This window comes from Astatotilapia calliptera, chromosome 12 (assembly GCF_964374335.1).
Source record: "Astatotilapia calliptera chromosome 12, fAstCal68.1, whole genome shotgun sequence".
Taxonomy (NCBI): Eukaryota; Metazoa; Chordata; class Actinopteri; order Cichliformes; family Cichlidae; genus Astatotilapia; species Astatotilapia calliptera.
Window position 1 is genome coordinate 186948 of NC_137433.1, and position 13974 is coordinate 200921.

At 45.9% G+C, this 13974-nt stretch overlaps 1 protein-coding gene across 1 annotated transcript; it reads right to left on the reverse strand.

The window, feature by feature from the left end:
• Positions 1-1135: 1135 nt before the first annotated feature.
• LOC145432111 (heat shock 70 kDa protein 12A-like) lies at positions 1136-10133 on the reverse strand. Its single transcript, XM_080308671.1, has 4 exons — positions 9852-10133; positions 2615-2839; positions 2377-2542; positions 1136-2256 (listed from the first exon to the last, which is right to left on the reverse strand). Exons 1-4 carry the CDS (start codon positions 10131-10133, stop codon positions 1229-1231), a joined length of 1701 nt encoding a protein of 566 aa, XP_080164797.1. The 3' UTR covers positions 1136-1228.
• Between the last annotated feature and the right edge of the window lie 3841 nt (positions 10134-13974).

The following is a 13974-nucleotide window of genomic DNA, read 5'->3' on the forward strand; positions in this document are numbered from 1 at the left end:
ATGCTCAATCATCCAGGTAAGTAAATTTTCAAAAGTTGATTCTATTCATCTGGACATAGCGTTTTGTGGAAGAAACATTTCTTCACTCATCCATGTGACTTCTTCAGTCTCAGCTGATTGTAGGTTTCCCCAATCTTATGAACAGTACATTTGCATAATGACTGAAAACAGCCCACTGAAGGAACAATGGGCTGGGAGGTCAGTTCCTTAATCTTAATTATGCAAATTCTCATGACCATTGATCAACAACCACTGACCAATGGTCATGAGTCCCATTCACAGAGAGTTGGGGAATGGCTGCAATCACAGCATTGTAAGATGACAGATGTACCCTTAGGCCCCCTCCTCGATTCAGAGATGGTCTTTCCCTTTTCACAAGAATGGCCTCCTTGACTCCGCCCTCAAACCAGCGTTCCTCCCTGTCCAAGATGTTACATCCTCATCTTTGAAAGAGTGTCCACTGGCCTGTAGGTGTAAATAGACAGCAGAGTCCTGGCCTAACAAAGTAGCTCTTCTGTGTTGTGCCATCCGCTTCACCATAGGTTGTTTGGTTGTATATATCCTGGCAATCCTGCTGGCACTAAACAGCGTACACTATGTTACTCTGTTTGTGTCGGGGGACCCGATCCTTCGGGTGGTTCAATTTTTGGCGCAGCGTGTTTTGCAGTTTAAAAGCCACAGAGACACAGTGTTTAGAAAAAATGTGTCTCAAATGCTCTTATACTCCTGACACATATGGGATCACTACAGGTTTTTCCTTGGGCAGCGGTTGTCCTTCTCTCCTGGATCAGCTGGAGCTTCCTTTAGGTGCCTTGCAGCTTTGACAAAAGTCCAGTTGTGATAACCACATTTACTCAGGGCCTTCTTGATGTGCTATTCTTTTGCCTCCCTGACCGCTGTGTCTGTGGGGATGGTGTTCGCTCTGTGTTGTAGCATCCTAATGACACCCAGTTTGTGCTCCAGCAGATGATGAGAGTCAAACCTTAAATACTGATCTGTATGCGTAGGTTTACGGTACACATCAGCTTTTAGATGACTGAAGAAGTCACTTGGATGAGTGATGAAACATTTCTCCCACAAAACGCTACATCCACATGAACATAATCAACTGTTGGAGAAGAGATGTGATCATCATGACTCTTCTAGTTTCCTCACTCCTATCCTTCATTGGTTCTCTGTTGGAAACAGCAGACAAAGTGGCTGCATTCTGGATGTTTCTTAAACATATTCATGCTTTGGTCATGAATTCCATTTTTACTGATTTATTTACATGACGCAGCAAGCCTGTTCCAGACACTCTTATTTTTGAGGAGCCAAACTTGATTTCCAATTTAACTTCATGAATTTTGCTACAAATAGAGGGCATTCTGAAATCGAGGGAACCAACTTCCTTTACTCCATCCTCATCTGTATACATTGGATTTTTATTGTGTGTGTGATAAAATTTGATTTCCATGCCGGTCTGACCTGCACTAACTGAGTTAAAGTTTAGCCTTCTGACTTCATTCCAACCCACATTTTCACCTTCTTCCAGAAGTGTCATGAAAATATCGCTGCAAAACTCCTCCCCATCTGCTGTGAACTTCTTGTCTTCTCTGTGCTTTAACTCATCAAACTTCTCACAAACAGAAACCCCGTAAGTAAAGGCAGATTTTCGAGATGCCACCACTGCTGGGGTTCTTCCAAACTGCACAGCTCCCTTCAGGATCACTTCTTGAGGCCTAAATGGACACAGAACTTTACACTGATCACCAAATTGATGGATAACATGTTGACGTAGAATCTGGCTTTCAGCGTAGCCCCCCACTAACAGAATGTACTCGATGTGTAGATCTTTCTTCAGGATTTCTCTGAGACTGTCAGTGATGCCCTTCAGACTCTCAGTAAAGAAAGACCTCAGTGTGTTTTTAGAGATTATGATTGATCCACCATCCCAGGAAGCACCTCTTACTGTTTCAAATAATTTTTCTATTTCCTGTCTTTTCTCAGCCAATTTTCCCAGGTTATATGGGCACACCACCTGAACATCATCATCTACCTGTTTGAGAAACATAAAATCATTCATTATCCTCTGAACCTCACTGGGAAAGTTTCTCTCATATTCATCCCAGACACCATGACTGAAGATTTCTCTTAGAAACTCTTTGAATTTCCTGTCCACAGTTTGTCCCCCCAAATTATTTCCTGAGGGCTTGTGTAGCTCCTCCAGGGCTCCTCCATCCAGGACTTTATGAACAGTGATGTCAATGGTTCCACCTGAAACACACAGGAAGTGATGAAAGTGGACTTCCTGCAGCAGCAGCAGACACAGTCAGATGTTTCCAATGTGTCTGTGGATGAATGTGTAACAGAATGTAACAGAGTCACATACAGTACCTCCACAGTCCACCACCATGAACTGTGTTCCTTGAGACAGTGATCTTCCATCATTGTTCTGAGTGATGAAGCCATCAGCTGGCAGCTTCTTGCACCAGACTGAGGCTGCCTCTGGTTCCAGTGCGATGATCAGTTTTTCCTGAGTTCCTTCTGTAATGATTCCTGCCTGGAAATGAAATACAACTGAATACTCTGAACATTTCAGCATCTCAGAGCTCTCTTAATAAAATTATGTTACCTGAGCTGCAGCTTCTCTCATGAACTGCTCTGCTGAAGAATCCCAGATCGCAGGTACAGTCAGCACCCAGGTGAGGTCAGAGGGTATGAACTTCCTCCCTTCTGTGTTGGTATTTATGGTTTTAATTGCGTCTTTCCTCATGTATCTCAGAGCTTCTGTGAACACCTTCAAGGCCTTCATTGACTTCCCATTTGCAGCTTTAAGCAGCACATCTTTGCTGAGCTTCTGGAGACAATTGAAAGCATGTTGGGTTGTATGAACACAGTCATCAGTTTATCTACAGTCTAAAAGCCGGAATTTCTATTTGGAGCATTTTGATGTCTCAAGAGGATACAGACTCTTTATTTTTATTTTTCATGAATCAGTTTTGATTAATCAGCTCACACGCTGTGACAGATAGAAATTAGAGTCTCCTCTTGGGTCATTATTAACAGGATCTGTAATAAGCAATCACTGTGAGCTGTACAATTTTCACTGCTGTATCAATATGAACTCTCCGTGAATAGCTATCTGATCGTGATGGAGGGGTTTGTGTGTCCCAGGGATCCCAGGGGCTATGTTGTCCGGGGGCTTGTGCCCCCGGGTAGGGTCTCCCATAGCAAATTGGTCCTGGGTGAGGGACTAGACAAAGACCGATTCAGAAGACCCTTATGAGAATATCACAGAGGGAACAGTTTACCCTGCCCTGGTAAACTGTAGCCAGGCTACAGGCTACAGGTGCCACCCCCTGAAGAGGTGAAGGGAGCCACCGGGCTGAGGAAAGAATCCTGTCGAGCTTGGTTAGCCTTTGGGACTCCGGAGGCAGCTGACAGGTACCAACAGGCCAAGCGAATGCAGCTCGAGCAGTGGCTGAACCAAAAAGTCAGGTATGGGAGTAGGTCGGAGAGGCCATGGCCTCGAAGAGATTCTGGCAAAACGTCAGGCAACTCAGGATGGGAAAGCGGTGCTCTACCTCCATCCATCCATTTTCATCCCCTTTATCCGGGGCCGGGTCGCAGGGGCATCAGCCTAAGCAGAGAAGCCCAGACCTCCCTCTCCCCAGCCACCTCCTCCAGCTTATCCGGGGGAACACCAAGGCGTTCCCAGGCCAGCCGAGAGATATAATCTCTCCAACGTGTCCTGGGTCTGCCCCGGGTCCTCCCGGTGGGACATGCCCGGAACACCTCACCCAGGAGGCACCCAGGAGGCATCCTTGTCAGACATCCCCGACCAGCAGTGGGCACTCCACCCTTTTCCGGCTTATATCCATGGCCTTAGATTTGGAGGTGCTGATCCTCATTCCCAGTGCTTCACACTCGGCTGCAAACCGATCCAGTGCGAGCTGGAGGCCTTCACCCGATGAAGCCAAAAGAACCACATCATCCGCGAAAAGCAGAGATGAAATTCTGAAAGCCCTCCACCACTTGGCTGTGCCTAGAAATCCTGTCCATAAAAATTATGAACAGAACCGTGACAAAGGGCAGCCCTGGCGGATCCCATCATCCACCCGGAACGAGTCCGACTTATTGCCAGCTATGCGAACCAAGCTCTTGCAACGGTTGTATAGAGATCAAATGGCCCATAGCAATGGGCCAGACACCCCATACTCCCGCAGCACCTCCCACAGGACACCTCGAGGGACACAGTCGAATGCCTTCTCCAAGTCCATAAAACACATGTAGACTGGTTGGGCAAACTCCTGTCCACCCTCAAGTATCCTTGAGAGGATAAAGAGCTGGTCCAGTGTTCCGCGACCAGGACGAAAACCGCATTGTTCCTCCTGTATCCGAGGTCAGACTAGCTGACGAACTCTCCTTTCCAGCACCCTGGCATAGACTTTCCCAGGGAGGCTGATGGTTGTGATCCCCCTGTAGTTGGAACACACCCTCCGGTCTCCCTTCTTAAAGATGGGGACCACCACCCCGGTCTGCCAGTTTAGGGGTATTGCCCCTGATCTCCACGCAACATTGTAGAGGCGTGTCAACCAGGACAGCCCTACAACGTCCATAGCCTTCAGGAACTCGGGGCGGTCCTCATCAACACCAGCGGCTCTGCCACCAAGGAGTTGATTAACTGCCTCAGGACTCCTTCTTCAGCCTGGTGACTCCCTTCACCTCTGGTATCCACCATTTGGTTCGGTGATTACCACCACTGCAGGCACCAACCACCTTGCGGGTGCAGCTCAAGGCAGCAGCTTCGGCAATGGAGACATTGAACATGGTCCATTCGGACTCAATCTCCCCAGTCTCCCTTGCAATACTGTTGAAGCTCTGCAGGAGGTGTGCGTTGAAGATCTCGCGGACTGGGGCCTCTGCTAGACGTTCCCAGCACACCCTCACTACGCGTTTAGGTGTACCGGGTCTTTCCAGCGTCCTCCCCCGCTACCTGATCCAACTCACCACCAGGTGGTGATCAATTGACAGCTCAGCCCCTCTCTTTACCCGAGTGTCCAGAACATATGGTCGAAGGACTGGTGATACAATACAAAATCAATCATCGACCTGTGGCCTAGAGCGTCCTGGTGCGACGGCACTTATGGACACTCTTTTGTTCGAACAAGGTATTCATTATGGCCAAACTGTGATTTGCACAGAAACCCAATAACAAAACACCGCTCAGGTTCAGATCAGGGAGGCCGTTCCTCCCAATCACGCCCCTCCAGGTCTCGCTGTCATTACCCACGTGAGCATTGAAGTCTCCCAGCAGGACAACACTGTTTCCAGGTGGAGCACCTTCCAGCACCCCCCCCCCCCCTCAGGGACTCTAAGAAGGTTGGGAGGTTGGGTACTCTGAACTGCCACTCGGCGCATAAGTGCAGATGACAGTCAAGACCTGTTCCCCGACCCTAAGGCGCAGGGAACAAACCCTCTCGTCCACCGGGAAAAACCCCAACGTACCGGTAGCAAGCCGAGGGGATATTAGAATACCCACCCCAGCCCCCCACCTCTCAACAAGGGCAACTCCAGACTGAGACAGAGTCCAGCCCCTCTCCAGGAGACTGGTTCCAGAGCCCAAGCCATGTGTAGAGGTGACCCCGACTATATCTAGCCGGTACCTCACGCACTAACTCAGGCTCCTTCCCCACCAGAGAGGTGACATTCCATGTCCCTATTGCCAGTCTTGGCAGCCGGGGATCAGTCCGCCAGGACCTCCGCTCCTAGCCGCCGCCCAGCAAAGAATGCACCCGACCCCTATGGCGCCTCCGGCGGGTGGTGGGCCTGCGGGAGGATGGGCCCATGTCTCCTCTTCGGCCTAAGGCCCGGCGACCAGATGCTCGCCCTCGGGCACCCTCCCCGGGCCTGGCTCCAGGACGGGGCCCCGGTAACCCTATCACGGGCAGGATAAACTGTTTCCTCGATGTTTTTCTTTATAAGGGTCTTCTGAATCGCTCTATCTGACCTGTGGAGCGCTGCTGACTTTGAGTGAGAAAATTGTCAGGCAGTGGAAGGATGCCTTCGAGGACCTCCTTAATCCCACTGACACGTCTTCCGAGGAGGAAGCAGAGTCTGGGGATGAGGGGAAAGACTCGCCAATTTCTGTGGGTGAGGTCACTCAGGTTGTTAAACAACTCCTTGGTGGCAGAGCCCCTGGTGCGGATGAGGTCCACATTGAGTTCCTGAAGGCTCTAGATGTTGTAGGGCCGACCTGGATGACACGCCTCTGCAATGTTGCGTGGAGCTCGGGTGCGGTACCCCTAAACTGACAGAGTCAAATCTTGGATATAGGAGGAACAATGCGTTTTTTGTCCTGGTCACGGAACACTGGACCAGCTATTTATCATCTCAAGGATACTTCAGGGCACAAGGGAGTTTGCCCAACCAGTCTACATGTGTTTTGTTGACTTGGTGAAGGCATTCAACAGTGTCCTTCGAAGTGTCCTGTGGGAGGTGCTGCAGGAGTATGGGGTGTCTGGCCCATTGCTACGGGCCATTCAATCCCTATACAAGCGTTGCAAGAGCTAGGTTCGCATAGCTGGCAATAAGTCGGACATGTTCCTGGTGGGTGATAGGCCCTTTGTCACCGATTATGTTCATAACCTTTATGGACAGAATTTCTACGTGCAGCCAAGTGGCGGAGGGCTTTGACTTAGGTGGCCTCAGAATCTTATCTGTGCTTTTTGCAGATGGGTTCTGTTGGCTTCATCGGGTGATGGCTTCCAGCTCGCACTGGATCGGTTCACAGCTGAGTGTGAAGCAGTGGGAATGAGGATCAGCACCTCCAAATCTGAGGCCATGATTCTCAGCTGGAAATTGGTGGAGTGCCCACTCCAGTTTGGAGACGAGTTCCTGCTCCAAGTGGAGGATTTTAACTATCTCGGGGTCTTGTTCATGAGTGATGGGAGAAGGGAACCGGAGATCGACAGACAGATTAGTGCTGCAGCTGCAGTGCACCGGTCCGTCGTGGTGAAGAGGGAGCTGAGCATAAAAGCGAAGCTCTCAATTTACCGGTCGATCTACTTCCCTACCCTCACCTATAGCCACAAGCTGTGGGTAGTGACTGAAAGAACGAGATCGCAGATACAAGCGGCGGAAATGAGCTTTCTCCGAAGGGTGGCTGGCATCTCCCTTGGAGATAGAGTGAGAAGTTCAGCCATCTTGAAGGGGCTCAGAGTATTTAAAGTGACCTATTAATCTAAAACAAAAAATGTTCATGCTTTTTTCATTTGTCATTTATTAAAATTATAAATATATATTTTAACTCAAAAGTACAGTTTTTAAATTTAATGTTGCTGAAAAAACAAAGTAATAAAAAAATAAATCTATCTGATTGAGGAATCACTCATCTTTGGAAAAGAGAGTATATTACAGAGAAATGTCTCTTTCCAAAATAAAAGCTCTACTATCCGCTTCTTCTGGGCTATATTCTCAGCAGCATATTAAACATATCAGGTCCCCATAAGGAGAATCCTGTGCTAACAGCTGTCTAAATGACTCGGGTAAAGTTTGTAGCATGGTGCTTGTTGTTTTTGTCTGCTTCCACTTGTCTTTGCACTAGGATGATTTTGGCGTAAATGTGCAGTCATATGCATTGTGTTCCCACTAGTGCTGTCAGCGTTAATCTGAAATGACATTAACGCAACAACACGGAAAATCTCCGTTAACGAGCTACTGCGGATCCCCCCGTGCGTGGGGCTGGATGGCGTCAACACGTTAATGAGCAAACTGCGGTAACGCAGTAGCTCCCACCCATGTAATTGAGCATTGCGGGCACATCCGACATACTGTTTTACTTTTGCCCACGACATGCTTACCTTCAGGGTCATGCTTCACATGAAGACCAAAATAGTTCCAAAGGCCAGATCTGAATGAGGGTGGGGGAGGTTCAATTTGCCATGTTGCAAGGAGAGCTTAACTTCTGTCATGCTAGCTTGCGCTGCGCTCAACGGATCTGCGCTCAACAGTGCAGCCTAGGCAGAGTAGTCGAACGCAAATCCACTGAGCTCTCAACACAGACAGCATCGTCAGAAGAAAAGTTGATAAAATTAATTTAAAAAATTTTATTGTTCGATACATATGCGTACCGAACCGAAAGCACTGTATCGAACGATTCAATATCGATACGAGTATCGTTGCACCCCTAATATATAGGTAGATAGATACAGTTGTGGTCAAAAGTTTACATACACTTGTAAAGAATATAATATAATGGCTCTACCGAGCGTCCCGTTATTTCTAAAACTCTGATTTTTCTCTGATAGAGCGATTGGAACAAATACTACTTTGTCACAAAAAACATTCATGAAGTTTGGTTCTTTAATGACTTTATTATGGGTTAACAGAAAAAAGTGATCACATCTGCTGGGTCAGAAATATACATACAGCAGTGCTAATATTTGGTTACATGTCCCTTAGCCATTTTCACTGCAATTAGGCGCTTTTGGTAGCCATCCACAAGCTTCTGGCAAGCTTCTGGTTGAATCTTTGACCACTCCTCTTGACAGAATTGGTGCAGTTCAGTTAAATTTGATGGCTTTCTGACATGGACTTGTTTCTTCAGCATTGTCCACATGTTTTCAATGGGGTTTAAGTCAGGACTTTGGGAAGGCCATTCTAAAACCTTTATTCTAGCCTGACTTAGCCATTCCTTTACCACTTTTGATGTGTGTTTGGGGTCATTGTCCTGTTGGAACACCCAACTGCGCCCAAGACCCAACCTGTGTGCTGATGATTTTAGGTTATGTTGAAGAATGTGAAGGTAATCCTCCTTCTTCATTATCCCATTTACTCTCTGTAAAGCACCAGTTCCATTGGCAGCAAAACAGCCCCACAGCATAATACTCCCACCACCATGCTTGATTGTAGGCATGGTGTTCTTGGGGTTAAAGGCCTCACCTTTTCTCCTCCAAACATATCGCTGGGCATTGTGGCCAAAAAGCTCGATTTTTCTTTAGTCTGACCACAGAACTTTCCTCCAGAAGGTCTTATCTTTGTCCATGTGATCAGCAGCAAACTTCAGTCGAGCCTTAAGGTGCCGCTTTTGGAGCAGGGGCTTCCTTCTTGCACGGCAGCCTCTCAGTCCATGGAGATGCAAAACACGTTTGACTGTGGACAATGACACCTGTGTTCCAGCAGCTTCAAATTCTTGGCAGATCTGCTTTTTGGTGATTCTTGGTTGACTCCTGACCAATTTTCTCTCAGCAGCAGGTGATAGCTTGCGTTTTCTTCCTGATCTTGGCAGTGACGAAACAGTGCCATGCACTTTATACTTACAAACAATTGTTTGCACTGTTGCTCTTGGGACATGCAGCTGCTTTGAAATGGCCCCAAGTGACTTTCCTGACTTGTTCAAGTCAATAATTCGCTTTTTCAGATCCATGCTGAGCTCCTTTGACTTTCCCATTGTGGCGTTTGTGGGCGTTTGTATCCAATGAGCCCTATTTAACTGGCCTGAGAGAAGTCACCAGCTGTCGTCGCTCATAATCACTCACAAGCAGTTAAGAGGCCATGCTATGAAGCTCAGTTCACTGACAACTTTCTAAGTCACCAAAATTGCTAATTCATGTTGCTGTATGTATATTTTTGACCCAGCAGATGTGATCACTTTTTTCTGTTAACCCATAATAAAGTCATTAAAGAACCAAACTTCATGAATGTTTTTTGTGACAAAGTAGTATTTGTTCCAATCGCTCTATCAGAGAAAAATCAGAGTTTTAGAAATAACGGGACGCTCGGTAGAGCCATTATATTATATTCTTTACAAGTGTATGTAAACTTTTGACCACAACTGTAGATTATTATTTGTAGAAATTTTGACTTACTTTTCCATATAACGTCATCTTGAAGTTTTCAAAGAAGTACTTTTTCTTTGCTTCTTCACTTCGCATTTTTATATAAATTGTTTTGGCTTCATAACCAAACTTGAGAAATTCTTTGTCTTCATTGAACAGAATGCAGGTTGGAGTCTTTGGAGTGTCCAGTCCGAGCTCTTTACCCCATCTCTTCAAAAAGGGATCAATTTCTGCCCCGCTGGGTGTCAAACTGAAGGCATATCCACTGTATGCAGTGCCAAAGTCTATGGCTACGATAACCAACTCAGTCATTGTAGAAACTGGTCCAGCTAGCCAAGAAGGAACAAAGTGGCAATAAGAAGGAGTAAGAGTTCATTTATTGTTCAACTTTTATATAAGACCTATCTTCTGCTTTGTTGTTGTTGTTGTTGTTGTTTTTAAAAATAATTTCTCAAAAGGTGGTTCTGTATGGCACCCTGTGCTTGAAAAAATATTATAAAATATATATATAAATGTATATGGAGCTTAAAATAAGAGAAACTTCAGACCTTGAGAAACACATCGCTTTAGTATTTCGCATTAAGTGAAAGGATAGTCATTGACTTAAATTTTAATATTTCATACTCAAAACAATGTCGGACTCTGTAGTTTTCTCTGGTCCCCTCCCCAATCAGACCAGGAGTGACATGTTTAGCCGCATGTTCTCCTTAAATTGCTGGCTGTCTGAGTGGTGTCCCAGAAACGATGTGGGCTTCATAGATAATTTGGAAACTTTCTGGAGGAAACCTGGTCTTGTTAGGAGAGACGGCAACCACCCCACTTTCTGTGGTCCATATTTCTCATTTCTAGAAATATGAACAAATTTATTAAACCCCCCAAAATATGACTATCCAGAGTTGACCCAGGAAGCAGAGTTGCAGTCTTACACGCGTCTCTGCAGCTTCTCTCCTCCTATTAACCCCCCAAAAGCCCATCTCCATAGAGACTGTGTCAGCTTCCAAAAAGACAAAAAACAAACAAAAAAACAGACAAAAAACAACGTAAACACAAAACAATCACAAAGAAAGAACAATACATTATCCACATCTGAACCAAAGAGTAAAACAGTGAAATGTTGATTATTAAATATTAGGTCTCTCTCCCCGCGAAGCCTCTGTTAGTACATGACTTAATAATTGATCAACATATCGATTTACTCTGCCTTACAGAAACCTGGTTGCAGCAGGATGATTATATTAGTTTAAATGAATCAACACCGCTGAGTCATTCTAACTACCAGAAACCTCGAAGCACAGGCCGAGGGGGCGGTGTGGCAGCAATTTTTACTAGAGATGGCACGATACCACTTTTTTATGTCCGATACGATATCATGAATTTTAGATCTCTGCCGATACCGATATGAATAGTGTGTTTTTTAATCAATAAAACTGTTTTTTAATATCTTGCTGCATTTTGTATAAGTTCATACTCGAGTTTAAATAAACAACAACACTAAAGCTATTCTGTTACACCTGTATGTAAAAAATACACTGCACCCAAAATATTTCATAGTTCAGCAATACTGATCAATCTAATAAACTTAAACCTACACCATCCTCCCTATTCTGGTATTTTAAAGAGTGTTTAGCAGAAATATTAAGCAACCTACCTAATAGGGTTGCAAACTCCCAGCAAAAAAAAAATAGGGAACTACCCCCCACCCTCCACCTCATGATGCTTAATCGACGTAATCAACTTTAATTTGATACAGTGTGGGAAAAAAATGCACAGAATTAAATTATTTTCAGGAATAATTAAATAGATTCAACATCTTTCTTCAACAGAACTGCAGACTGCACAGATGGTATCTTCCCAAAGGAGAAAGTACTATAGCTTACTAGGGTATATATATTAGACTTAATAGTCACTATATACAGTAATTGACTTCTATTCATTTTACATCAAATGAAAACTTTGGGTGTCAGATAATTATTTATTAAAAGCTAGACATTTTAAATGAGAATAAGAAAGAAAAGTATGTCTTTGTGCCCCCCTTTTCCCAGTTAATGCCCTATCGGCCCCCCTGGCTAAACTTTGCTAGATCCGCCCCTGCACAGTTACGTCAGCTGCTTAGAAAAAGATCCTGGTGTAGAAAGTAATATTAAATAAATTCTAACAACAGCTTATCAAGCTTAAACGTGCTGCTGTTGTTCAGCCGCTGGTTTGCTCTTTCTGGTGCAAAGTGGGCCAAAAACAAAGATGAGAGACGGACTCGCGACAGAAAAGCCAATCAGCTGATCATCAAGCAGTTTCATGACTGAAGTAGCAACAGGAGAGGGAAGGACAGAGAGGCAGTCGCTCCATATATCGGTTGTTTACACAGTGACACAAAGAAACACTGGGCTTAAATACACTGAGGAAGTCATCAAGGAATTAGAGGCAGAAGGGGAACACAAGTGGGAGGAATGAGACCTAACAAGAAAGGGGGAGCAAAGCTAAAAACACTGAAATCAGACACAAACAAGAACCTTCAAAGTAAAACAGGAAACAAGACTTTACTAAGACACGGACTAGACAGAGAGAGACAGACTTGACACTGAACTAAACCTGCAATAGTAACAATATTCAAAACAGTATCACTAAATAATCAGAAAATAAATCATAATTCAGAAAAACACTAAAACCTAAAAAACAGAAAAAGCTGGGTCAAAATGACCGAGAACCGTGACAGTTTCTGTCTGATTTCTCAGACTTTTTATCTGACTTAGTGCTCAGCTCAGATAAAATAATTATTGTGAATGAATTTAACATGACAGCCTCAACACAGCATTTAATCTGTTATTAGACTCAATTGGCTTCTCTCCAAATGTAAAAGGACCTACCCACCACTTTAATCACACGCGCTGTAACTAAGTTTAAGAATTTAATCCACCCACTGCTATTGTTGTCAATGCCCTGTACCAACATAGAGCAGAGCAGCTATCTGAACGCTACCCCAACAGAGGTCGATCATCTTGTTAATAATTTTACTTCCTCACTACGTACAAGTCTGGATACTGTAGCTCCTTGAAAACTAAGGTCTCTAATCAGAAGTACCTGACTCCGTGGTATCATTTTCAAATATGTAGCCTAAAGCACATAATGCGTAAACTGGAGAGGAAATCTCACCGATGTAATATTATGTGATATGTATATATGTAATAGAGATACTTTTAGTACCATTGATATTCATTTAGACTCCTTTTCTCCAATTGATCTTTCTGGGTTAACTTCAGTAATTACTTCCTCCAAACCTTCAACATGTCTTTTAGACCCCATTCCATGCACCTTAGAACAGCACGCAGCAACACTACACATGAGCGAGAGGAGGGAGGTTTGGGGTCTTCACACACCCCTGTTGGCCATCGGGGCGGGGGGGCTGGGAGAAGGTGTTGGCCGTCTGATTGGGATCTGGGATGCGGGGCCTCCCTGCTGCTGCGGAGCCTGGGGTGGTCCGCTTGCCTCCACCCCGGGGGAAAGGGTAACATCTCCTGGGTCTAGGTGCCGCTTCCCCCTCCAGGGGCGAGGGAACCTGGACCTGGGGTATAGAGTTTGTTTGGGGAGTGTGATTGTGTGTACAGTGTCCATGTATGTTTATCCCTACGTTGGGTGAGTGCTGAGTATTTGTATGTGTGCATGAGGGTGGGAATGCATGTTTGTGTGTGCCTATTTGTCTGTGTTTATATGTCAGGTCGGGTCTTAGACTCCACCTCTCTGGGAACTCCCAGGCCCTCCCAGGCCTATCTCCCCTCACCACACTCACTGCCGGTAACTGATGCCCTCTGGGGTCGGTGCGTTGGTGGTTCTTGGTGTTCGGGGCTGGGCGCTCAGGTATGTACCAGCTCACTCTCGGTGACTACTTGGCGGGGCCTGGTACCTGTTGCTCGGTCAGGCCCCTTCCGGGGCAAAAGGGGCTCTTGGGCCTGCGGCCTCTGGGCCTGCGGTTTGGTTCACTCTGGCACAGCTGGCTCCTGGCTGAGTCGACTGGCACGCCACGCCAGTGCAGCCCCCTCTGGCTTCTGCTCCGTGGCTACTGGGTGACCCCTCATCTGGGGCTCTCCTCAGCTCTTCCCAGGAGTGTGGCACGCACTCCGGTGGTCCTCCTTAGGCTCTCGCACTCTGGGGACTCTGGATG

What these genes read in the sequence shown, in the direction of transcription:
- LOC145432111 (XM_080308671.1), bottom strand. Translation starts at nt 10,133, where the DNA reads ATGACTGAGTTGGTTATCGTAGCCATAGACTTTGGCACTGCATACAGT. An exon ending in TGAGAGAAGCTGCAGCTCAG is followed by an intron (nt 2,543 to 2,614) that starts GTAACATAATTT and finishes TTTCATTTCCAG; the next exon opens with GCAGGAATCATTACAGAAGG. An exon ending in CATGGTGGTGGACTGTGGAG is followed by an intron (nt 2,257 to 2,376) that starts GTACTGTATGTG and finishes TGTGTGTTTCAG; the next exon opens with GTGGAACCATTGACATCACT.